We start from the raw sequence: 26,989 nt of genomic DNA, 5'->3' as shown, positions 1-26,989 counted from the left end.
TAAGATTTTTATTTTATGTGTGTGTATCTACTTAGTCTACCTGTGCACACATAGGTGCAATACCCGGGCATTCAGAAGAGGGTGTTGAACCACTAGAACTGGAGTAACAGGTAGTGAGCAGCCCTGTGGGTTCTGGGTACTAATCCCAGGTCTCCTATAAGAGCAATAAGTGCCCTTTCTTAACCTTACTCAGCCATCTCCCAGCTCTCATTTTAGTTAGGGTTTTTATTGCTGTGAAGAGACATTAAGACCACAGCGACTTTTACAAAGGAAAATATTTGAGGTGGCAGTTTACAGTTTCATCATTATCATCATGGCGGGGAGCATGGCGGTATGTAGGCAGACATCGTGTTGGCTACAGCTTGATCAGAAAGCAACAGGAAGTGGACTGTTTTACTGGGAGTAGCTTGAGCATAGGAGACCTCAAAGCTCATCCCCCCCCCCACAGTGACACACTTCCTCCAACAAGACCACACCTACTCCAGCAAGGCCACACCTCCTAATAATGCCACTCCTTTTAGGGAACATTTTTCTTTAAACCACAACCCCATCCCTTTAATTGCACGTGTATGTGTTATAGAAATCAGAGGACAACTTGCAAGAATTGGTTCTTTCTACCACATGGGATCTGGAAATTGAAATCAACCTTGTTAGCTAGCACCTCTATCTGCTAAGATATCTCACCCACCATTTTTTGAGACATGTTCTTACTGTGTAGTGGAAAATAACCTTGAACTCTTGATCCTCCTGCCTTTACCTGCAGAACACTGGAATTAGACATGTGCCACTTTGTGTGTACCCTGGGCTACAACTACTGGATTTGCTTTGATTATCATCATCACCATTATCATTTTTGTTTGTGTTTGTTTTCTTTTTTTGAGACAGTGTTTCTCTGAGTAACAGCCTTGGTTGTCCTGGAACTTGATCTGTAGACCAAACTGGCCTTAAACTCAGAGATCCACCTGCCTCTGCCTCCCGAGTGCTGAGATTAAGGGTGTGTGCCCCTGGCTAGGTTTGGATTGTTTAACCAGAAAAATAAACCTGTGATATTTTAAAGTAATGTGTTCCTGGAGGGGAAGGAGGAGGATCCAAATAGCAAGCAAGGCCAGGCTTTCACTACTGAGTAGATCAGACTTGAAGAACCATCACATAAACTAGATAAATCCAAAAAAAGGAACAAAGACAAAAAACAAACAAAAAGCCCACGATAACCAAGTGCTGAAGACAACAATGAGTATAACATGACCATTCAAGGTCCAAACAGAGAGAGCTCCCCCTAGAGACTGGAAGACAAGTGCTCTGAACACTTCTGGAGACACACACTCTAAAAACAGAAGCCAATTGCAAAAGGATTTAAACCCACCCTCGAAGGTGCTACTATGATTCTTCATTCTCTGACTCTGATAAGCTAGGAATGAACTCACCAGAATGTAGCAGGGTATGAAGGGAATACCAGGCAATTAGAAGCCCCTTCATTTTTGAGGTGATAATTAAGGAAAGGCTGCTTGGTGCTGCTGCCCCTGCAAGCTACACTGCTACATTAGAGAGCAGAACCAGGGCAGTCAGTTATCTGCTGCAGACACCCCCAGTAGCAGAGAATACAGCACTCTCTCTCCCCTGGTTGCTCTTTATGTGGCTCCCATAACCCATGGTCAATGGTAAATAAAAATACCAAGTGGGAACTTCAAAAAGAAAGAAATCCATAAATTTTAAACTGTACTATTTGGAATAATGTGATGAAATCTCAGGCTATCCTAACCTACACTGTCCAGGTCAGGAATCAATCTTTTCCTGAAGTGTATATGTGGTATGGATCAACCCCTATTTCTCACTTTGTGGTTATTAAGTGACCATAGGACTGCATGTTTTAGTTCATGTGACCCTTATAAAGTAGCCTAGACACTTGGGCCTCACACTGTCTCTCTTCTCACAGGACTGCACTCACTGTCTCCCAGCATCACAGTGGAAGGGACACCAGTATTACAGGAAGACACCTGGGAGGAGAATGGGCTCACCTAACTTATATTACAGGGCACTGCTATGACTGTTAAATACATAACCCTGACTAGCATGAAACTATATAGATCAGGCTGGCCTCAAACTCAAGAGATATGCCTGCCTCTGCCTCCCACGTATTGGGATTAAAGGCACAGACCCAGAATACTCTTGCAACACAAAAATATAACACATTGACCTCCTACCCAGGCCTGACAGGTGTCTAAGCTTAAGCATACAGTCTGCAGACAGGAGACAGTGAAGAGCAAAGAGAAGGGGCTAACAAACACAGCCCAACACGAATCTGACTTGAAACTTAATTCAAATAAGCACTTTCATTTTTAGTTAGAAACAGGATTTCATTTGTAGGCTAGGCTGGACTCAAATTCACAATGTAGCTGAGGATGACCTTGAGCTCCTGCCTCTTAACCCCCCCACACCCTCAAATGCCCTAAATAAACTATCCTAGCACTCGGGAAGCTAAGGCAGGAAGACTATGCTGTGAGTTTCAAGGCCAGCTTGAGCTATAAAGACAAAATCTGTTTTACAAAAAGAAAGGGAGGGGGATATGGAAACAAGTTCACAGAAATAAAACTACAACCAAGGCTGAAGAGGTGGTTCATTGTTAAAAGCACTGGTTGTTCTTGCAGAGGACCCATGTTAAGTTCCCAGTACCCACATGGGGCTCACAACTGTAACTCCAGTTCCAAGAGACCTAACAATGCATGTGGTGCACAGAGATAAAACACTCATACACATAGAAAGTAAAAAACCTTAGAGGGGTGCCTGACTGTCCTCACTGGGACTAACGAGGAAACAAACTCCTACCTCTAATCAAATGTTGGTCACAATCTACATAATTTGATGAAGAAAATGAGCTAGCAATCAGGGCCGAGAAGCAGGATGTGATAGGACAAGGAGACACAGATGTGCAACACACAAGTGAAAGCCTGACCTTCCACCTCAGCTGCAGCTGGGAGACCTTAAGAAGAGCCATGTCATTGACCTAGACAATGACCAGCTGCTTGCTCAGAACAGAGAGACAACTCCAGATTCTAAACTCAGCTCTTGATGAAAGGAGGGCCTTCCTGAAGAGGATTCTAAAGACAGACAGGCAAATAGGCAGACACATGCACACACACACACACACACACACACACACACACACACACACACACACACACACACACACACCCCCTTTGGTGAGCAAAACTGAAACCCAACTTGAGTGCTGCTGAGAATGCATTCATAATATGCAGAGTAACTAGGTCTTTCAGATATACATAAGAGATATTATTTTGAGTTGGAAATTTTGGTACTTTTTTTTCTAAAGTTAAACATAGGATCAAGCAGGTCACTCTTCCATACCGCCAGGAAAAAATGAAAACATCTGTTGACAAAATTACCTGCATGCATGAAGTTTTCAGCAACTTTATTCTTTTTAAATGTATATACTGTTCTTTGAGAATTTCACATGTCTATATTTTGATAAAATCACACCTTCTCCTTCCAGATCCAATCCATATCTCCCAACCCCTTTCAACTTCATGAGAAACTTTTTTTTAAAATAAACCACCAAGTCCAACTGGAGCTGCATGAGTGTGCAGCTGTCCACTAGACCAGTTCTCTCTCAGAGGCCACCTGTGCATCCTGACCTTACCTTACTCACCTGACCCTCTGTCTGACTCTTTTCTGCCAGAAGCCACCTGATAATTCCTAAGCTAATGGTATGGGATTGTGAATCGCTTACTTTTCTACAGTTTTATTGTTTTTTATTTTATTTATTTATTTTTTTTGAGACAGTGTCTCACTATGTAATGATAGCTAGCCTGAAATTCACTATGTAGATCAGGCAGTCCTCAAATTCCTAGATACCCACTTGCCTCTATCTCCTATGTGCTGGGACCAAAGGCATGCAGCACGATACCCAGATGCAGGTTTCTCCTTAGGTCGCCTAAATTAGAAATAACCAAAATGAGACCAGCAACAAGTTAAAAGGAAACAAACCGAGCCAGGTGTGGTGGGGCACACCTTTAATTCCAGCACTCGGGAGGCAGAGGCAGCCAGATCTGTGTGAGTCTGAGGTCAGCCTGGTTTAAAATGCAAGCTCCAGGGCTGGAGATGGCTCAGAGGATAAGAGCACTGACTGCTCTTCCAGAGGTCCTGAGTTCAATTCCCAGCAACCACATGGTGGCTCACACCATCTGTAATGAGATGCAGGCAGAATATTGTATGTATAAACAAACAAACAAACAAACAAACAAACAAACAAATCTTTAAAAAAAATATGCAAGCTCCAAGACAGGTAGGGTTGTTACACAGAGAAAACCTGTCTTGAAAAACAAAACAAGAAAGTAAACAAACTGGCACATGAACAGACTCTCTGGTAATGAAAAGACACATATGCTGCACATGTTCTAAAGGCTCTGTGCAAGCAAACAAAACAAGCCCAGAGACTTCGGCTGAACCCCGTGGGAACCCAGACTGATGGCCAATGATGCAAACGACACCACAAGCGCTGGCTGGAGCGGGAGGCATGCTCTTCAAGTGTTCTGTATACTGGCAAGGACATCATTTGTCAAACCTGTAACTATGCACTTAGAGTGGGAGTGGGTGCATTCACTTTCCTGTGCACAAATGTCCAGAAAGTAAATTTAATTAAAATTTATTTATGTGTGCATGTACCATACACATAGCCTATCAAGAACAACCTGTGCGTTGTCAGTTCTCTTTCCATCAGGTAGATTCCAGGGATCCTACTTGTGTTGTTGGGCTTGGCAGCAAGCACCTTTACCTGCTGAGTCATTTTGCCAACCCAATAAAGTATATTTTTAGGAGGCTACAAGATTAATTATGGCCCACCTAGCGAGGCAGAAATCCTTAAGTACACACTGAGTTGCACCCACTAGGAGCATCAAACAATATTCAGAAACAGAAGGTCAGGTCAGTACAGTAAGATCAGGATGCAGAGGTGGTGTCGGGGTTCTAGGTCTCCTAAGTAACGTGTCACAATGTTTGCTTACAGTTTATACTAGCTCCAGGTATATGTAGGTTTAGGAAAATGCAAAAGCTATGTCAACACTAAATATAACTTCAATCAGGGATTAACATTAGCACATCTGTCCCCATCAGTTCAGATGTGCTTATTCTTCCCTAGTGTTCTCTAGCTAAGTCTAGATGGTTTTGTCAGCGTGGAACCCACATATGTGACAGGTGTGCTGTACTTTTGGTTGAGAAAGTTGCAAGACCAATCAGAAATGACCACACAACTGGACCCCAGAACAGAGCTGATGGTGGGAGGCAAGCCCATCATGCCAGCTTACCTGCCTTCCTTTTCCGTTTTGCAGGGACACGAGGTGTCAAGGGACGCTGGTATACAGCAGTGCTCAGACCGGTGGCAACAGCCTCGATAGTTTCATCCAGCAGAGAAGACATGAGGTACCTTGGCACATGCTGCATACAAGGGACAGTGCCACTCAGTGGATGACCACCCTTTCCATGGATGGGACACTGAGCTGGGCCATGTGAGTAGACAGTGTCAGTGCAGACTCCCTCTCAGTCCCTGAATGTGGCTCAAACTGACCAGAGAGGCAGAACAGATTGGCACTGAAACCACCTCCCTCCACTCCTACCAAGAATGGACAGCATGGTCACAATGACAGTACCTAGAAGAGTTTCTAGGAGGGAAAAGTCAGGGCAAGAATGGACTAGGGCATTCAGCCGCTATCAAGGAGCAAATGGAGGTCCAAGCAGGAAGAAAGGGGGCAGATGTGAGCTAAGAGGAGAGCCCCAAATGAGATAGGTATATGGTGATGAGTGCCTAGCAGGGGATAGGCAAAGCGCCAGCAGATAGAAAAAAAGAGGCAAGTGAGAAATAGCAGCCCCCAACACTACCCTGCATCTAGCGAACAAAGCAAAAGAGGAACGGCAAGCATGAGCTGAGACTTAAGTGCAAAAGTAGAGATTACAGAGTCAGGGCATGGGACAGGAGATAATTCCCAGTCCTGCAACCCATTTAGAACTTGGACCATGATGTCACCATACTGACCATGGGAATATGACTTCATAGAGAGAACTTTTTTTTTTTTTTTCCGAGACAGGGTTTCCCTGTGTAACAGTCCTAGCTGTCCTGGAGCTAGCTCTTGTAGACCAGGCTGGCCTCGATCTCACAGAGATCCACCTGCCTCTGCCTCCCTAGTGCTGGGATTAAAGGCGTGCGCCACTATTACCTGGCCCATAGAGAGAACTTCTAAGCTCCCTCAGTACCCAGAAATGAGGCCACAGACATCTAACATTGAGTGTCAGGAGCCAGACATGAGGAAGAGCCAGTGATTTGTCTTTTTCACACTACAATGAATTTCCCCAAATCATCATCCCATCCATCAAAGCGTCTGATAAGGCAGTTCCACTGGTCCTGCTGGCACATAGGTAAAGTACAGTGTTTTCAATACACTCACCTGCTTTCTTGCCAGACTGAGTGCATGCATGCTAGGCCTGGCATATGAGAATGCTATGGGCCCTTTGCCAGAGGAACCTCTTCAGTCCAGTTCCCAAGTCCAGAGACCACCCTGCATTGCCCCAGCCTAGTGCCAGCCACCTACCTGGACCCTTCTGGCAGAGGAGATCCGGTTCCGGTTTACAGTTGCCCTCACCCTCTCACTCTGCCGTGTCCTAGCGATGGCCCGGGTCCTGCCTACGCGAGGCCGAAGCCTGCTGGTAGTAGGCACTACGTCAGCCAGTAGCAGGGAGACCTCCTCATCACTCACAGGAGCTGCATCTTGGAAGAGAGCCACAGGCTGCTGGGTCATGTGTAGGCTTTCCCTCACAGACCTTTAGAACTGAAAGCCCCCAGTTAACAATCTGTTAAGCCCAGCACTTAGGAGGCAGAAGCAGGAGGATCTTTGCAAGTTCAAGGCCAGCCTGGTCTACAGAATATACAGAGAGACTCTGTCTTAAAACAAAACTAAACCAAATAACAAAACAAACAAACAATAACTAAAAAAAAAAACAAAGAAAAAACAAAACAACCCCCCAACAAAACCAGTAAAAAATAAAATAAAAAGACAACCTGCCATGGCCTCCAAAGCTCCTTCCTACCTATGGGTCCACAGAAAGCCCTCTCCCTGATGGAGGTTCTCCTTATAACAAGTCCAGATTTTCTCCACGGTCCTTCTCTAAAACTGACAATAAGAGAGACCCAAATAAAGGATAGCACATTACCATTAGTAGGAGTAACACCAGGGGCCGCACACTCTGGGCAGAACCATTCATCCACAGGTACCTCCTGGAGAGGAGGGTCCAAACACTCCATGTGGTACCTATGAGAACAAGAGGTACAGTGCTGGGGCTGGAGAGGTGGCTCAGAGGTTAAGAACACTGGCTGCTCTTCCAGAGGTCCTGAGTTCAATTCCCAGCAACCACATGGTGGCTCACAAACATCTATAATGAGATCTGGTGCCCTCTTCTGGCCTGTAGGCATACATGAAGGCAGAACATTGTACACATAATAAGAAATCTCAAAAAAAAAAAAAAAAAAAAAAAATAGACCCTCAAGGACAAGGCATAAAGGGCTTCAAAGAGCTAAGCTACAGGCTTTTCAAGATGGCACCCTAAGAAGCCCTCTTACCTGTACCTCGTCCTAGGCTTTTCTCTGTCCCTGTCCTTTGTTTTTTTCAGACAGGATCATACTATATAGCCCTGGCTGTTCTGAAACTCAGAGTGTGTGATTAAAGGTGTGAGCCACCATGTCTGGCTTCAGGTCTTTTTCTTAAATTGTTTCCATCGAATTTCTATAAATAAACTTTGGGCATGCTGTGCTGGCACCTTCTACCTTTCTTTCCTTTTAAAAAAGATGTTTTCTTTTTTTTTTAAGATTTATATTATGTACAAAATGCCTGGGAGTTATGGGTGGTTGCAAACTACACAGGTGGCTATAAACCTGGGAACCAAACGCAGGTCCCCTGCAAGAGGAATAAGCACTCTTAAGGCCTGAATCAACTCTTAGTCCTAACCTTTTCTACATAGCATAATACACAAGTGGTCCTGAAGTAAGCATAAATACACAAGCCAATCAAAGCTGTTTTCTCAAATTCCAACCATGAATTCAATTTGACATAACTACCCTGTAATGATCACAGGACTGAACCAGAGAAAACCCAACTCCACAAGGAATAGTCACGCATGTAACACTCACTGGGTATCACACATAAGAGAGGTGGCCTACTTCTCCAGAATACATTATATAAAAACACAAAGCCTGAAAAGTCATAAGGAACCCAAGTAAGTTCTTTTTTTTTCTTTTTTCTTTTTTTTCCAAGTAAGTTCTATCCTAAGAACTTCCCCCACTTTCTCCTGTCTCCCTGTGAACATGGACCTTTTAAGTGAGCCATAACTCTTTAAACTCAAAAATAATCTTTATTTTGCAAACTATCAAAGCATATACACACGTCATAAACCAAAGCATCTGTAGAAAGCCTTGTGATTCCATGTCAAAATGAATGAGAATTTTAGACTTGTGAGTTGAAACTCAACTATTAAGATACAGAGAACTCAGAGGCAGGTGGATCTCTGTGAGTTCAAGGCCAACTTGGTCTACAAGAGCTAGTTCCAGGACAGGCCCCAAAGCTACAGAGAAACCCTGTCTCGAAAAACCAAAAAGATACAGAGAACTGTAAAAGTCAATCGTATTTAGGTGCTTTGAAGTATGAGATTGCTAATGTGTGTTAATTTTAGATCTAACACAACTTTAATGCTTGCACTGTTGTATATGTTAAGTGAAATACATAAATCAAAGAGATTTAGAAGGATAACTCTTGTTAAACAAAAAATCTTAATGAAGATAGAAAAATCCCCAGAAACTCCTGATTGAAGTTACTGTGACTAGAAACAAACATAGATTTACAGAATTAACAGACTTCAGGCACAGTACTTCACACCTGCTGTTCCTGCAGCAGAGAAGAGAACTGTTCCACAGCCTGGCCTGCACAGTTTATGGCCAGTTTAAATCCCTATCTCAAAAGAAAAGTTAATAGAGCTAGGTGTGGGAGTGCACACTTGTAATCTCAGCACTAGAGCTGGTGTGGGCCAGGCGGTGGTGGTGCACGCCTTTAATCCCAGCACTCAGGAGGCAGAGGCAGGCGGATCTCTGTGAGTTCGAGACCAGCCTGGTCTACAAGAGCTAGCTCCAGGACAGGCTCTAAAGCTGCAGAGAAACCCTGTCTCGAAAAAAACCAAAAAAAAAAAAAAAAAAAAAAAAAAAAAAAAAAAAAAATGCAAGATGAGGCAGTCCCCAAAGCAACCCTTCAGCTTACCTGCCCTCTCTCCTAAGGCAAGCCCACTCTCCTGTCTTTCTTTTCTTTGGTTTTGATATCCTGCATGGCCTTTGAGCAGCCCCAAGGAGGTATAGATACAAGAGTCATGAGAGGTATCAGGGTCACCACTGAGAGTCACAGGGCCCTACTAGAACTCTACACCACAGTGGAGCCCTCAGTACTCTCCACCCTGCTCTTCTGACCAGTTTAACAGCCTGTAAGGCAGATAGAAGGCACCATCGCCCTTACCCAGCATCACAGCCATCACAGAGCAGAAGTCGGTCCTCACGGTCACTCCTGCCACACACCTCACAAAAGGTGGGGTCTTCCTCATCAACCTCTTCATCCTCACAGGCTCTAGTGTTCTCCACTGGAATCTGAAGACAGAACTGCTGGTCACTGAATGTTGTATCCTCAGAATCTGAGTGGTCAATTCAAAGGACAACATGTACCTAATCTAGAGTAAAACCACTGGCCCAAGATCTACTTGTGCTCTAGGCTGGCTAGTTTTATGGCAACTTGACTTAAGATAGCATCATTTTAGAAAAGAAAATTTCAACTGAGAAAATATCCCTACCAGATAGGCCTATGAGCAAAGCCTGGATGGCATCTTCTTGCCAACCCACTGTAGTAGGTAGTGTGCCACCCCTGGATTAGTGGTCCTGGGTTCTATAAGAAAACAGTCTGAGCAAGCCATGAAAAGCAAATCAGTAGGTAGTACTCCTCCATGGCCTCTGCATCAGCTTCTACTTCCAGGTTCCTGCCTGTATGAGTTCCTGTCCTGACCTCCTTCAGTAATGAACAGCGATGTGGGAGTATAAGCCAAATAAAGCTTTTCCTCCCCAACTTGTGTTTTGGTCACAATTTGTCGCAGCAATAGAAACCCTAACTAAGACATATGGTGACTTATTTTCTCTCCATTGCAGGACAGGTAAAAGAGCTCCACAAGGGGCCAGACACAAGTCTTTAACTCCAGCTCTTGGGAGAGAGGCAGGCGAATCTGAGTTTGAGGTCAGCTTGGTCTACATAGTGAGTTCCAGGACAGCCAGGGTTACAGAGATCCACAGAAGGGACGAAAGGAGGAAGAGAGGGAAGAAGAAAGAAGGGAGAAAAAAAGGGGAGGGACAGAAAGGAAAGAGAGACAAGAAAAAGAAAGGGAGGGAGGGAAGAAAGAAGGAAAGGATAGAGAAGGGGGGATAGAAGAGGACAATAAATAATATGCCAAGGCTTTCTGTGAGAGAGGAGGAAACACCTCTTTCCATCCATACAGTACTGTCTACATTTTAGCTCCCATGGTTCTTTGACCTATCCTAATGCAACACCATGGCTGTAACTCATAAGGAGACAGGCCAACAGAAGCTCTGTAATAAGAGGGGGTGAGGAATAGAAGCCCAGAAACTTTAACATCTCCACCATGACTCTTGTGCCCCAGAAAATATGGACAGCCCTACTAGCCTTGAGCAAAGCTCAGGGCCAAAATGTGTGCTTCAGTTACTCCTTTTAAAGCTTAATTAAACTGACAGCTTCCCCAATGAGAAAAGCAAATCACCATTTAAGATCATGTTCCTTCCTACGAGGACACAAGCAGGAGTAGGCAGTAACAACACTTACCTTCTTTAAGATTTTACCATTAAACTGGGCTCGAATACAAATACATTTAAATATTGTTCGATCAACCGGACAGGAGTTGGCATTCTGTAAGAAATAAAGATTACATCAGAATACTGCAGAATCACCTTCACTTATCATCACTATCTCCAAAATAAAGAATTTAACAATCAGCAATTTCAAGTTAAATGTTAGAGCACCTACCCATTATCCAGCATTTAGGAGGCAGGAGGATTGTGAATTTGAGACCAACCAGCCTGATCTACAGAGAGTATGTCTCAAAAAATTTAAAAATTCCTCTTAATGGATGCTGGAGTGATGTCTCAGTGGTTAACAGCACTGACTGTTCTTCTAGAGGATTTGGGTTAAATTCCCAGAACCCACATGGCAGCTCACAACTGTCTGTAACTTTAGTCCCAGGGGACTTGACACCCATACACAGACATACATCTAGGCAAAATACCAATGCACATGAAACAAAGTTTTAAAAAATCCTTTTATTGGGCTGGCGAGATGGCTCAGTGGTTAAGAGCTCTGCCTGCTCTTCCAAAGGTCTTGAGTTCAATTCCCAGCAACCACATGGTGGCTCACAGCCATCTGTAATGAGATCTGGTGCCCCCTTCTGGTGTGCAGGTGTACATGGAAGGAATATTGTATACATAATAAATAAATAAATAAATAAAATCTAAAAAAAATTCTTTTATTGGTCGGGCAGTGGTGGTGCACACCTTTAATCCCAGCACTTGGGAGACAGAGGCAGGTAGATCTCAGTGAGTTTGATGCTAACTTAGTCTAAAGAGCAAGTTCCAAGATAGGGCTACGCAGAAAAACCCTGTCTCGGGAAAAGAAAAAACAAAACAAAACAACAATAACAAAAAATAAATATATAATAATAATTTCTTTTACACAGAAATCTTTACGAAAAGCCTTGTTGGTCTTTGCTAAGTTCCTATGCAAGATGTTAGAACTTGGTGAAGAAAACATGTCTGTGTTTTGAAGCCACCATGCCAGGTAGGGAGAAAGGTCAGCAAGCTAAATGCATGTTCCTGTATAGGTGGCATGTTGAGGAGGAAAAGGAGAGGGAAGGAAAGAACAAGGGGACAGCATTTCAGCCTGTTTGCTGCTGCCCCACATCCTCTCTCAAACCTGTGTGAATCGCCACAGGACCTTGAGGGTCTCTAGTACATTGCCAGCCCTTGTTTTCTGAGGATATGCTGACCAGATGCGTGCTACAAACATTTTCTACTTGTCTCTTCAGCTCAAGTTGCCTTACCTGATGTATGATAAAACATATCCTTTTTAGCTGTGTACTCCACTAAATTCTGATAAATATATAAAATAAAGGGCCACCCAAATTTGCCACCTCCATATTGTGTCCTGCTACTACTGTTGTGTGAGGATCAAGGAGCTACATCTTCCCTGGGCAAGATTATACATGGACCTTTAATACCAATGCCATGGGGGAATGAGAGAACTTCTGGGGCTTACTGGCTGCTGATCTAGCTCTAAGTTCAGTAATACATCCTGTCTCAAAAGGAATAAAATAAGCTGGGTGGTGGTGGTGGCGCACGCCGTTAATCCCAGCACTCGGGAGGCAGAGGCAGGTGGATCTCTGTGAGTTCGAGACCAGCCTGGTCTACAGGAGCTAGTTCCAGGACTGATGGAGGAGTGTTTATGTGTTACTTTCATTATTAATAAAGAAAACTGCCTTGGCCCTTTAAGAACAGAAAATTAGGTAGGTGGAGTAGACAGAACAGAATTGTGGGAACAAGGAAGTAGAGTTGGAGAGACGCTTCAGGCATTCGCCATAGGAGTCTCCATGCTGCTCCTCTCCGAGATGGACGCAGGTTAAGATCTCTCCTGGTAAGCCACAACTCGTGGTGCTACCCAAATTACTAAATATGGGTTAAAGGAAGATGTGAGAATTAACTAATAAGAGGCTACAGATAATGGGCCAGGCAGTGTTTAAAAGAATACAGTTTCCGTGTAATTATTTCGGGTGTAAAGCTAGCCAGCGGCGGGTGGCGGGACGCAGCCCCGCCGCTTCACACTACAGATTGGCGCCCAACGTGGGGCTCGAACCCACGACCCTGGGATTAAGAGTCCCATGCTCTACCGACTGATTGGCGCTCCAACGTGGTGACTAAATCCACTTAAAAACCTTGCCCGCTTGGGATCGGAAAGAAAGTTCTCTGAGACCATGCCAATGGCTCACTGCTCCCTTCCTGCACCTGGGCAGATGGCGGAATCAGGCTTAGGCGAGCGGGACAGCATTTGCGGATTCCTGCCGCCATAGAGAGAGAGGTGTTTTCAGACTGCTCTGCGCGTCAGATTTGGCTGTAACTTGGATGAAAAGAGTTTCTGTGCTGCACGCTCAGTCTCAGAATTAAACTGCTGAGTGCGGCTCCAATGTCGACTGCTGTGTGCCTGGAACTGTGTGCGGCTCAGGGGCACCAAATGACTGAGGCAGGAGCGGCTTTGGCTCTGCTCCGCCATGCTGAATTGTGCTGACCTCAGGCAGGAACTATCGTAATTACCATGATAACAGCGCAGTTAAGGTTTAGACTTGGCTATAAACAGGCAGTACCGTATTATTTTAAGAAGTGGTTAACCTTTTAAGAAATGCTCCTGGATAGTAAAAAATTACAGATTCACAATAGAAAAGATTCAGACATAGAAGGCCTTTAAATGGCTCACGTAGGCTTAAAAGAGAGAAAAAGAAAATATAGAGAATAAAGTTAATGCCTTAAAAAAAAGGTTAAAGTCTTTAAAGAGACAGAGTACAGATAGTTATAGATTAAAAGAAGTAAAGTGATAGAGTAAAAATAAGCCACGTAAAAATGGAAAATTCACAGAGAGTCTGGATTATGTATTTTGTTGTGTTTTCTTTGAAATTTTTGACTGTAAAGGAGCTAAGTACAGAGAGACATTTCATTATATGGGCTGCCAGTCTAGACCAAAATGGACATCTTAACGGTATGACTTCAGGATTTGGATCTAAGAACATGATGCTTTGGAAAAGAGTTTCTTCTTTTGTTTTCACAGAGGACGAGACTCTGTGGATTGCTTCTATCCCAATATGGTATGATAGACCACGCCCTCCTGAAAGGTTGCTGTGAACATCTTCAAAAAATTACTTCACTCAACTGCCAACTGAGAGGAACCTGGCACACAGGTTACACCATGAAAGACCTAAATAACAGCGCCCCCATTCAGCAGGAAGCAGTTTGGAGAGAAAAAACTGCGCCCATTTTCCCAAATATTGCTTATAAATGTTCTTTTACATTTAAAGGGGGAGATGATATAGATATGAATTTGCATTGGTATAGATTTTAAGGTCAATTTTGTTATATGTATATGTATTTCTGATCTTGATTAAGCTATTGTGATTGTAGTTCATTTTAAAAACTGTAATGTATAATTAGGAAATATAGGTTGTTAATGGATAATCATTGATAATAGTTAAGCTTGTAGTCATGTTATTAGATTTTCTAGATATGTAGAGATATATTTCAGTTAGATAGACATTCTTCATATCTTTCAAAGACTGCAGAATATGGCATTTAATGTTTTAATAATTTAGGGTTTTTCATGACAATGAGACACGTCTGCTCCTGGCAGCACCAATCTACTTCGAGAGGAAGATGGGCATCGAAGAGGCTACTTATGGAGAACTGCTCTTGCCTGGACTGTTGCATAAACTGGACACAGGAACCCACAGAAAGAGGACTGCTGAACTTGCCTAAAGGTGAGATGGCCTTTTGGGGTTCCTGATTCATGAAAGAGCCTGCGAGACGTTCTGCAGGACACAGCAGAAAGTGACTGAACTGTCTTTGGAATTTCCTGCTTCATGAAAAAGTCTGCTGGACACTATGGGCCTGAAGGCTGAAGATGGATGCCTCAACGGTACAGAGGAACTTTGGGTGACTGTCCAGGCAGCGAGTTGTCTCTGTCATTTCTAGAGTTTTATAAGTTACTTATTTCTTATTTACTTAGGTAGCATTATATCCTTCTGGAGTCTTTGATGGAGTTGAAGAATAAATAGATAGTTATAGCTTTCCTTAGTTATGATAAAAGATAAAATAGATTTAAATATTGTAACTGTAATACTTGCTTGATAACTGTTTTGTTAATTTTGCTATGTTAAAGTTGAAGCCTTTCTTTTTTGTTTAAACAGAAAAAGGGGAAATGATGGAGGAGTGTTTATGTGTTACTTTCATTATTAATAAAGAAAACTGCCTTGGCCCTTTAAGAACAGAAAATTAGGTAGGTGGAGTAGACAGAACAGAATTGTGGGAACAAGGAAGTAGAGTTGGAGAGACGCTTCAGGCATTCGCCATAGGAGTCTCCATGCTGCTCCTCTCCGAGATGGACGCAGGTTAAGATCTCTCCTGGTAAGCCACAACTCGTGGTGCTACCCAAATTACTAAATATGGGTTAAAGGAAGATGTGAGAATTAACTAATAAGAGGCTACAGATAATGGGCCAGGCAGTGTTTAAAAGAATACAGTTTCCGTGTAATTATTTCGGGTGTAAAGCTAGCCAGCGGCGGGTGGCGGGACGCAGCCCCGCCGCTTCACACTACACAGGACAGGCTCCAAAGCTGCAGAGAAACCCTGTCTCAAAAAACAAAACAAAACAAAACAAGAAGAAGAAAGTGACAGAGCAGAATACATGGCATCCTTTAGCAACTACATGTAAGTACAGGCACACACCACATACCTGTGCATACATATAGCTCTTTGCCAGTGGGAGAAGAGTCAGGCAATGCTCCTGAAAGTTCATGGGTGAGATAGGCAGCCTGACACAATTTTGTCTCTTCATTACTGACTATCAGAACTGAGTAATCACACGTAGTATTTTAGTATCTAAAGAGTCTGTTTCACACTATGTGAGGTGGCCTCAGGATTTGTGTCCCGATCCTCAGAAAATTCAGAGTCCTCCTCTCAGGAGCCCTGTCATCCATAGACATACCCCAAGAGTAAGCCTTCCAGACAGCGCTGAGAGCCCAGGACTCAGTCCTAAGTTCAGCTTTACTGTAGAGAATCAGGCCTAGTCATTATAGGTAGGAGTAGCCCAGGCCTACTCATTATAGGTAGTAGTAGCACAGTATAAAGCCAGCTCACCCTGGACCACTCAATGATGCAGTCCAAGCAGAAATAGTGAGCACATGTCTCTGGGGTGCCCACAGCCTGGTCTCTGAATGCATTGAGGCAAATGGGGCAGCTCTCTGCATCATCATCAGAATTGGGTGCACTGCTAGCTTCGAGCTTCCCTTCAGTCTCAACTGCTGCCATTGCCATTTCTACGCCATCTTCTGAATCTTCAGAACCTTGGGTGAAGAGAAATATTAAACTTTTAGTAAGTATAGGCACGAGTGCATACTCAAGGACTGGATGTACTCAGAAAACCAGTCTCTAGTCAGAATCCCAGCTCCTCTCAGGACATGCCTCCCATCTGCCTGCAAGGCCACACTCACAAAGTGCCCACTCTGAATAGCCAAGCTAACCATGTCTCCTCACCCAAAGCCTCTTTGACCAAAGCTGCTCTGAGTTAAAGGGACAGGGATACTGGCTAAGTAATTATACTAAGTCCTCACACCTGAGCCTCACAGTAAAGACAGAGCATCCAAGAAGTTAGGTGTCAGGACTTAACACAGGCTTCAGAGAAGATGGAGCTAGCAACTAAGCCACCAGGGGATGGGGATTTAACTCAGCAACAGAACGCTTGCCTAGCAAGTGCAAGGTACTGGGTTTAGTCCTCAGTTCTTAGCTTTGGGAGACTTGGGGGGAACACACCACATGACAAACTACTGACTAAACCTCTAAGAATGCCACCTTGGAACAACAACCCTTGCATGGCTGCACAAGTCTTTCAGCCCAAGGATAACAAATATCTGCAATCAGATGAGACCTTCTTGGGCCTCTCCTCCTTCCTTGTAGGATACAGCCAGAAGATCCTAACTAGGTCAATGGCTATAAAAGATGTGGTCAATTTTTCAGCAGTATGAGGAAGAGGCCTAGCCAGCAGAACATTGAAGATGCATTCAAATAAAGCTAGCAACATCCTTCTGTGTACTAAACACATAAATCACAGGGACCAGAGAAGCAGATTCTCACTAGGCCTCAGAATTCGATCCCTTTTTTTGTTTTGTTTTGTTTTTTGAGATAGGGTTTCTCTGTGTATCTTTGACTGTCCTGGCTGTAGACCAGGCTGGCCTCAAACTCACTGAGATCTGCCCACTTCTGCCACCCAAGTGCTGGGATTAAAGGCATGCGCTTCAGTTCTTTGTGGGTGAGTGGGTGGGTTAGCAAAGGTACTAGGCTGCCCTTCTCCATACCCTGCTGCCAACCCACAAAAAAGAACTATCTTTGGCTGGTTGAAATCCTACCAGGTGAGCTCTTTTAAAGAGAGAGAGAGAGAGAGAGAGAGAGAGAGAGAGAGAGAGAGAGAGAAACTGTTTACTTATTGGGCAAGATGAGGCTAAGTTATAGGGATTGCTTCTCTCCTACCATGTGAATTTCAGGGATTGAACTCAAGCTATCAGGCTTGGTGGCAAGCACTCTAATCCACCAACTCCCTTTTTTTTTTTTTTTTTTTTTTTTTGGAGAAAGGTTCTCATGTATCCTAAACTGACTATGTAGATGAAGATGACTCCAAACTTGTGATCCTTCTGCCTCTACCTGGTAGGACACAGGTAAGCATTTTCATGCACTCCCAAGGGAGGGGCTAACACCAGTAGCTAAGAATGATCTGTCAACAATCAGCTAGTAAATAGGGCTTCATGCAGGCAGAGACGGGGCTTGGAAGAGGATTGAAGCTCAGAAAGCATAGCCTGTCTGACATCGTGAAACTACTTGGTGATACCTGAATCAGAGAAGCCAGTTGAAGCCAGGGGGTGGTGGAGCACACCTTTAATCATAGTACTTGGAAAGCAGAGGCAGGAGGATTACGAGGTGTGGACTCAGTGGAAAAGGTGTATTACTGGGAGCAGGCTTTGAAATTTCAAAGGACGTCCATCATTACCCAGTGTCTTTCTCTGCCTCATGGTTATTTCAAAAGGTGAGCTCTCAGCTACTGCTCCAGTCCCATGCCTACGTGCCTACTACCCTGCTCCCCACTTTGGACTCTAACCCTCTGAACTGTAAGCCCCAACTTCTATTAATATTAACGAAGTCTTCTATTAATTGCCTTGAGAAAAATAATTAAAACAATATTCACGGGAAGTGCTAACACGTGTTAGTATCAACAATGTAGTAGGCAGCTAGCCTGGACAGAGTCTCCAAGAATGCCAGGGCCCAAATAGTGTCCATTTTGAAAAGAGACAGGATTGGTGAGCAGAGGAACTGTGGAAGGCTCTGTTCACTCAAACAATCCACACATGCTGCAATAACTGACACCGTTGGGAGAGCTAGAAAAAGTGGGTACCGAGTATGAGGCATCAGCCATCCTCATTTCTCAGAGTAAGATATTAAGAGATTAATACTATGCAAATTGGGAAAAGACACCAACAGCGCAAAAACAGGTCCACGCTAGCAGCAGGACACACTGGCACTAGGAACACACAGGCCTTCTCCTACCCTTCACAATGCTCAGCCCAGGCTTTGGGCTCTACATCATCTGTTCCTCACCAATCAATACTCTGCTCCCAGCCCAACCTCCACAATGGTGGGAGATTTTTCTCAATTGAGGTTCTCTCTATTCTTTTTTGGTTTTTCGAGACAGGGTTTCTCTGTAGCTTTGGAGCCTGTCCTAGCACTAGCTCTTGTAGACCAAGTTGACCTTGAACTCACAGAGATCCACCAGCCTCTCAAGTGCTGGGATTAAAGGCTTGCGCCACTACCAACCAGCCCAAAGATTCTATTCTAAGACAGCCCTTCTGTTCTCTGCTCACCAATCCTACCTCTTTCCAGAATGGACACTAACAGTTGAGCCCTGGCATTCTTGGAGATGCTATCTTTAGAAGCACCTGGTTTGCAGGCTAACTGCCTACTACACTGTTGGTACTAGCACTTGTTAGCACCTCCCTTGGATACTGTTTCAGCTACTTTTCTGTTTCTGTGAGAAAGACATATGGTTAGCTCCTGCCCATTAAGCTGAGGCTTAGATATGTCTTTCTCTAAAACCTTTTTACTTCCAGCTGTTGAAGTTCCTCACACCCCCAGTATCACACTCTGGGCATTTATCCCTGATTGCTGCTCCACAGCTGGTCTCTACCACTAGATGATGAGCTCTGGAATACCATGAATCCCGGCTCAGTGAGTCCCGCCTCCAATCTCGTCTATAATCAGTTTCTGGTGCCACCTGCTCTGACAGCCCTGCTGAGAATAGGACAAGCCTACCTTGTGCTGGAAACAGGTACATCTGTGACTTTAACCCAGGACAGACATACTCTCTAGTCTACACTCAGAATTAAAACAACACACACACAAACACACACATCTGACCAGGCATGGTAGTAACATGCCTCTAATTCTAGTTGTTTAGGAGGCTAAGACAGAAAAATTGCCAAGAATTTGAGGCCAGCTTTAGCTATAGAGTGAGTTCATTGCTAGCTAGCTTTGGAAAACTGGGCAGTCAGTATAATTACAAAGTTACCAATCAGTTCTACTCCTTTATGATGAGTACTGTCCCACTTATAATGGTTACCTTTCTGGAACATTCTAACATTGACAGCTTTAGGCATATAATCAAAGGCTGATATGCAGGTGATAGTAGGTACTTTGGGATTGTGACCTTCTGGCTTCAGGACCACGTCAGAAAGAAACCTGAAGAGACCAGAATCCCGATCCAATTGAGCCCTTTGCTTGAGTGCTGGTTAGTTTTATGTCAACTTGACACAAGCCAAATTCATTTGGGAAGAAAGAACCTCAATTGAGAAAATGTCTGACCAGACTGTCCTATGGACAAGACTGTGGGGCATTTTCTTTATTGATGATGTGGAAGGGCTCAGTTCACTGTGGGGCGTTCACCTCTGGGCTGGTTGTCCTGCCTGCTATAAGAAAGCAGACTGAACCAACTCTAGGGAACAAGCCAGTAAACAGCATTCTTTCATATCCTTTTAAAATAAATTACTGACTTTGAGTTTCTGACCTGACATCCTTAGATGATAGATTACAAACCATAAGATGAAATTAAACTGTTTCCTCCCCAGGTTGTTTTTGGACATGGTATTTTATTTTAGCAATAGAAACCCTAACTAAGACACTTTGAAAAAGGTGGCCATAGGTGGGTGGGGCCAAATCAACCACATGGAGTCCTCATAGGCTGCCCATAGGCCAGGGTGGCCATGAAGGTTTTTCAGGTGTGCCATTCAAGCACTGTTCTTTACAGAAGTTTAAAGTTACAAACTTTCACCAGTGTACATAAGCCTGGGATTTCTTAATAATGCTACACAATGAGCTTGTTGAATAAGCAGAGAACAAGCCACAAGATGGGAACTAACACCCTGTGTCCTAAAGGAGGTCCCAGGCCGTATGCCCTGGCCAATGTTAAGTTGTCCCGGACATGGATAATGCTAGTAACTGGCCCTTATGAGATAAGCAGGGGCCACCAAGACCTCCTGCTCATCATCTTAGAACTCCAGTCTATCCACACCATCCCACAGTTTATGCCGCTCAATGTTCTGTCTCTCCCAAAAGAGAGCCTATCACTAAATTAAACTTCAAAACTAAAAACTGCAGACGGGTGGTGGTGGCACACACCTTTAATCCCAGCACTCGGGAGGCAGAGGCAGAGGCAGGTGAGAATCTTTGAGTTGAAGCCCAGCTTGGTTTACAGAGTGAGTTCCAGAACAACTAAGACTACACAGAGAAACCCTGTCAAGAAAAATTAAAAGAGTGAAAAAAAAACCTAAAAGCACTAAAAATTGTAGCAGGAATCAGTTGTTCCAATGGCAGGTGACAACCACTGTAGACGGCTGTGGATGGTCTAACAGAAGCTGTCTCCTCACTAAGAAATTCATGGGGACTGGCTCAAATGCCAACCATCTTACCAGATCTATCTTCTGGGTCTTCCTCCTCAGACAGCCCTTCTGTGTCCTCCCCATCTGTGTCCTCTTCATGCTCACTGCCTGTATCATCTTCAGAGTCTCCACTGTGGCCATTGCTACTTTCTTCTAGATCACAAAGTGAAAAAGCACAGGCCTGTGAGGGCATCATCACAAACCAAGCATCAAAGGGCCAGAACTGCTCTAGGACTGTCAGGCTACCAGAGCGGGGTGGAGACATTAGAGAGGCATATGCTGGGCAAAGAGTCCTCTTACTCTGCACTTACGCTGTTTGTATTAAAAATAAGACACCATGGCTTGGAATACAGCTCAGCTGGTAGAGTATGCCTAGCATGATCAAGCCCCAGGTTTCTATCTCCAGCACCACATAAAACTGAGTACAGTGGTACACATCTGTAACCCCAGCACTTTGAGAGGTGGAGGCAGAAGAATCAGAAGCTCAAGATTATCCTTACCTATACATCAAGTCAAAGGCCAGAATGGGATACATGAAACCAATCGAAAACAAAAACAAACAAACAAAATGTAATCCCTGCAGTCTGGAGGCTTAGTCTGAAGGATTGCTGTTCAAGGCCAGCCTATGCTACACAGCAAGACCCTATTTCAAAAAAACACAGACTACAGCTCAGCAGTAGACTCTTTCTTACCAAGCATGCACAAGGCCTTACGTTCCATCCCTAATACCTCCTGCCCCACAAAAAAAAAAAAAAAAAAAAAAAAACAAACACAATGACGTGATTGTGGTCTTACCACAATCTACCAGCTATTTGGGAGGTTGAGGTGGGCTGATCACAAGTCTAAAAGTTCAAGGACAGTCTGGACCACACAGATACCATTTCAAAACCAAGACAATACAAAAAAGTCAAACAAAAAGACAAAAAGAATGAATGTAGTACACTTCTATAACTTAATCAACGATTTATTTTCAAAAGATTTTATTTAATTTAGCTGGGCAGTTGTGGTGCATGCCTTTAATCCCAGCACTCAGGAACTAAGGAGGCAGAAGCAGGTGGATCTCTGTGAGTTTGAGGCCAGCCTTATCTACAGAGCGAAATCTAGGACAGGCTCTAAAGCTACACATGGAAACCCTGTCTTCGGGGAAAAAAAAGATCTTAATTTTATTTTCATGTGCATTGGTTTTTTGCCTGCATTCATGTCTGTGTGAGGGTGTCGTATCCTGTCACTGGAGTTACAGACAGTTGTGAGCTGCTATGTGGGTGCTAGGAATTGAATCCGGGTCCTCTGGAAGAGCAGTTAAGTGCTCTTAAGCACCAGGCCATTCCTCCAGCCCCTCAAAGTTTGTTTGTTTGTTTTTGTAAAGGTTGAAAGTGAAAGCTGACATCCAAGCTTCCAAGGGGAGCAAGCAACCTGGAGAAAGTACCAAGTGCTAATCCTCTGCAGACACCCTGCCAGCAGTGGGGACTTACCAGCATCACTGGCCAGTTCTGAGGGGCCAACTCGTGAGGGTCCATCTGGCCCAGGGCTGTGAGCCACATGCTCATCCAAACTGTCGTCATCCATGTCTACACATTGGAGTTCACCTCTGAAAGAGACCAGAGCCAAATAACTCCCAACTTCCTCGGTGCCTCAAGCATCGCCACACATGTGGAATTTTATCTGTGAGACGTAATACACAGGATCCTAGCCATAAAGCCATTTAAAAATATAAAAAATAGCCGGGCGGTGGTGGCACACGCCTTTAATCCCAGCACTCGGGAGGCAGGGGCAGGCGGATCTCTGTGAGTTCGAGACCAGCCTGGTCTACAAGAGCTAGCTCCAGGACAGGCTCTAAAGCTGCAGAGAAACCCTGTCTCGAAAAACCAAAAAAAAAAAAAAAAAAATATATATATATATATATATATATATATATATATAAATAAAAACATATAGCTGGACAGTGGTAGTGTGTATGTCTTTAATCCCAGTATTCAGCAGGCTGAGGTAGGTGGATCTCTTGAGTTCAAGGCCAGCCTGGTTTACAGGAGTGAGTTCCAAGATGGGCAGAGCTAAAAACAAAACAAAAACAATAAATATATAAAATGTTTTTTATAATACAAGATATTAATATCCTCGTACAAAGAAAAGTGACTCATTTCCAGAACCACATGCAAAACAAGATTTTAATTCCTAAGGACTAGCAATATTTTCACTTGAGCATTCCTGGAGAATCCTAATACCAAAGACGAGTCAAATGGACCTCTGAGCTGAGACAGAGCAGTTCTTTTCAACTGAGAGCAGCCCGTCACAAGGACTCCAATGAGGAGTAGCCCATTTGCCTGCTGCCACCAAGTGGGCACGTCACTACTGGCCAATGCTGGCCCACTGGCCTCTGCTCAGCTGGCTACCATTAGATTATAAAACTCAGATGAAGTTCCTGGGGACTACAGCATTCCGGTGGCCCAGGCTGAAAGGCAGAAGATGCTGGGGCTTTCCCTCTCCTGACTTGTCCTTCCTTGCAAGCCACTGTAAGAACAATGTGGAATACCTGGATAAAAGACTTCGAAAGTGTCACTGGACATGACCTTCCTTGTGTACCAAGCTCTCAAACTTTGGTTTTCCCAAATAAGAACCTATCCATATACATAGTCTTTCCTCATCAATGATATTCACCTCTTCTCCCAGTCACTTCCAGAGGAAGCACTTCCCACAGGGAATTCATTCAAGAACTCATCAGCCTATGCCATGGTACCACATACTTTCCTCCAAGCCTAGCATCCATAGTGGGAAGGAGAAAAAAAAAAAAACCCAAACACAGCATAAAGGAGCTGAAAGGCAGGCTTGAGATCGGGGTCTCATTTCTGGTTCCTACAGGTCCAAGCTTACTTGTCCCATCAGCCTCAAGAGAACACATGGGTTGTACGTTCAAAAGTACAGGGAAAAGTGCAACCCTTCTCTACATGGACAAAGGCCAGATCAGGGCCAGAACTGCCAAGGCCCAGTAGAGAGCTGATGTTCTCTAAACAATGAGGGCATGTTAACTTGAACGTCAATGGTCACACATTGCTACTGTACGCGAACGGAAAAGCGACAAGAGTTTTGATACATTATCTTACTTTTACCTGATGCTTGGTGAATTTATCAAGTTGGAACGGAGTCCTGGCCACAGACTCCTGCAAAACACCACCTCTTAAACAAAAAGACAGATTGAAACACAGAGATACAGAGCTATGGCCCGTCTAGGACGGTGACCTCTTTGCTATGGGATGACTCAGAGCACGGCTCCAGTTCGCAGAGAAAAGGACCTATTTAACTAACGCTGTGAACCTCGGCATACAACTCCAGGCTTCTCTCTCAGTGCCGAGAGCCACAGGCTGCTGTTTTTACTCAACAGTCTTCCCAAAAGGGTGAAAACCGAGGGGTCGACAGAAAGAAGAACTGCTGAGCTGCAAGTCAAGCCCAATCTCAAACTCAGAGCCAAAATGGCCAGACACGTTATTGATTTTTTTTTGTTGTGGAGCACTACTCTCGAATATATGAGGGGGCAACACGGGTCTCAGATACAGGACAGAGGATAGAGAAGGTTGACTCTACCACTCTGCAGCAATGTACCACTGACAACTGACTTCATCTCTCGGAACTCCGACCGTAAAACCTCAGCAAACAGCGCTGCCTACTCAAAACCGCTGCGAGGGCTCTTCGAACTAAGGAATGTGATAACCGCGACACCAACCACAATTTGGTGCTGACCCGGGCGAGGACCATCAGGACAGAGAACAAGGCAGCTAGGGGTCACACCTTTCTCATGCACCAGGACAGGTTCTCGCACCACCAGACAAGTGGCCAGCACCACGTCCCAGAACCTCCCGACCGCAGCCGGGCGTCCCGGGGCTTTGCTCGAGGACTCGGCCGCCCTCCCGTCCTCCGGACCGACCCACGGCCAGCGCGACGTAGGCCTCACCCGCCCCGAAGGCCGCAGACAAAGCGCACGGCCACAGTAGGTAGCCCGCGCGGACGGACGCGACGGGAGAACACCAGGCCGGACCGGCTACCTCACGTACCCGGGAACCTCGCGCCTCCCAGACGCTCCCAGACGATCCCGCTTCTGCCCGAACTCGACCCCAACTAGGCCGGACTGCAGCCGCGGCCGCGCGCTCCCCGACCCGGAAGTACACCGACACTCTTCCGGAACTTTCTGCCCTGCCCGTTGGTGGAAACTATTGAGGCCAAAACGGGGAGGAACCCGCCGCCGAGGATGTCGTGACGTCGGGACGGCCCTGTCCCCTCGGAACAGTGACTAGCTCAGGAGTACTGTCCGAGAGAGGAGACCGGTGTCTCGCAGGACATTTTCTGTCCGAGCTATCACAGTGTACCGGGCCACGCTGTCCCCTCCACCCCAGGGCAATTGGTACGGTCCGACTCCCCGCCCACCGCCCGGATGGATGTGAGTGGCACCAGGGCCACGCCCCCGGCCGTCTCCGCCCCCGACGGTCCCGCCCTCCCGTGAGCGCCATCTCCTGGCCGCAATGCTTAGCCGCTGGAGGCGGCTGCCGGAGCGAGTTCCGGAGGAAAGTTTCTGGTTGTCTCTTGGGGCTTGTAACTCAGGATGGATTCTGTATCTATGGTCTCCGCCGTTCCTTCAGTCCCGCGAGACGAGGCACAGTAAATTGTGAACACTGTAGAGAACTTAACTGTATGGTAGAGGTGATTAATAGACGGAATGGGACTAGAGTGTTGTACTCGCTAGTAAAACACTTTCTTGCCTAGCTTGCCTAAGGCCGTGGGAGAGGGGAGAGTATGGAGCATAGTAGGATTAGGGACAGAAATAGAAGAGGACTGACCAGGGTCAATAAAGAGTTAAGGAGGACTGAGGGGAAAATTCGGACCACAAAAATGAGACTGACCTAGAGACTGAGGGGCTCAGAGGGCTGGGTCCTGATCAGGTGGCAGTATGGCTCACTAAACTCCACTGTCCATTTTGTGGCTCAGGGACCACGGTGGTTTAGAAGGGAAGGCCTTTGATAGGAATAGAAGACAGAGGTTGTGGATTTCCTGAGAAAGTGGATGGGAATGGGCAGGGAGATGAGGAAGAATATGGAAATGGGAAGCTAGGGTATCCCCAGAGCGCAGAGGGACAAAAGGCCGCCTTGGGGATAAAATATGGTAGTGGGGACCAGCACCACCTCATACCTCCAGTGCTAAGAGTGAGACCGTATTCTGCAGAGGAATTCAAGGGTGAGGAGCTGAAGAGAGCAAGGAGAGGAAAAGCAAACACATGCATCAAGAAGGGACCTGGGACAGGGTATGGTGGTACACACCTTTAATCTCAGGCAGAGACAGGTGGATCTCTTTGAGTTCAAGGATAGCCTGATGTACATAGTAAGTTCCAGGACAGCCAGGGCTACAAAGAGACCCTGTCTCTAAATAAATGAATAAATAAATAAATAAATAAATAAATAAGGGACTTGGAGGCTGGAGGTGTGGTTAGGATAATAGGGTTCTTGACTAGCATACCCAGAGCCATGGCTGCATCCTCAGCACAAAATAAACCAGGCATGTGGTAAGTGCTTGTAGTACCAGCACTTGGGAAGTAGGCGCAGGAGTATCAGAAATCCAAGGTCATTGTAGGGCGTTCATAAACATCCTTGGCTACATATGAGACTCTAGTGCAAAAAAGATGGCGCTGGGAGTAAGGTAGGGGCTACTGAGACTCTGATAGTATTAACCCTATCAAGGGGCAAGGCTGTCTGGATGAAGTATAGAGAAATTAGGGAGACTGGAGAGGGAGGGAAAGCCAGGGCAGTCACTGCACTAGGTTTGCTGGGAAGGGAGAGATAAGTAGAAGTATCTGAGAAGAGACAACTCAGGGAGTTCAAAGTGGGAGAAGCATCAATAAGTGCCACTGGCTGGGGCTAGAAAGATGGCTCAGTGGTTAAGAGTACTTGTTACACTTCCAGAAGACCAGAGTTCAATTCCCAGCACCCACATGGTGGTGCAGCTTCAAGTCAGCTCCAGGAGATTCAATACCCCTGGTCTCTGAGGGCACTGCACTCACGTGTATGTACCCACATACCACCACACACAACTATACACAACTGAAAATAATAAATTAAAAACGTTGTTACTGTCA

At 45.0% G+C, this 26,989-nt stretch overlaps 1 protein-coding gene across 3 annotated transcripts in view; it reads right to left on the bottom strand.

Moving 5' to 3' along the window:
• Positions 1-25,035, bottom strand: part of Phrf1 (PHD and ring finger domains 1) — a 33,511-nt gene extending 8,476 nt beyond the window's left edge. The window contains exons 1-9 of one of the 3 annotated variants that reach the window (XM_038330626.2): positions 24,921-25,035; positions 22,350-22,465; positions 20,908-21,030; positions 16,040-16,245; positions 10,917-11,000; positions 9,555-9,682; positions 7,216-7,313; positions 6,597-6,772; positions 5,319-5,448 (exon numbers count right to left, since the gene is read on the bottom strand). In XM_038330626.2, the coding sequence (XP_038186554.1) occupies positions 5,319-5,448; positions 6,597-6,772; positions 7,216-7,313; positions 9,555-9,682; positions 10,917-11,000; positions 16,040-16,245; positions 20,908-21,030; positions 22,350-22,443 (1,039 nt within the window). In that variant the 5' untranslated portion in view covers positions 22,444-22,465; positions 24,921-25,035. The remainder of the gene's footprint in view (positions 1-5,318; positions 5,449-6,596; positions 6,773-7,215; positions 7,314-9,554; positions 9,683-10,916; positions 11,001-16,039; positions 16,246-20,907; positions 21,031-22,349; positions 22,466-24,920) is intronic. The other 2 variants (XM_038330643.2, XM_038330635.2) reach the window with 2 other exon arrangements.
• Positions 25,036-26,989: the final 1,954 nt, after the last annotated feature.

The sequence above is a fragment of the Arvicola amphibius genome, chromosome 1 (assembly GCF_903992535.2).
Source record: "Arvicola amphibius chromosome 1, mArvAmp1.2, whole genome shotgun sequence".
NCBI classification, from domain to species: domain Eukaryota; kingdom Metazoa; phylum Chordata; class Mammalia; order Rodentia; family Cricetidae; genus Arvicola; species Arvicola amphibius.
Note: the sequence above shows the minus strand (reverse complement) of the source record. Positions and strands in the feature narration are given on the sequence as shown.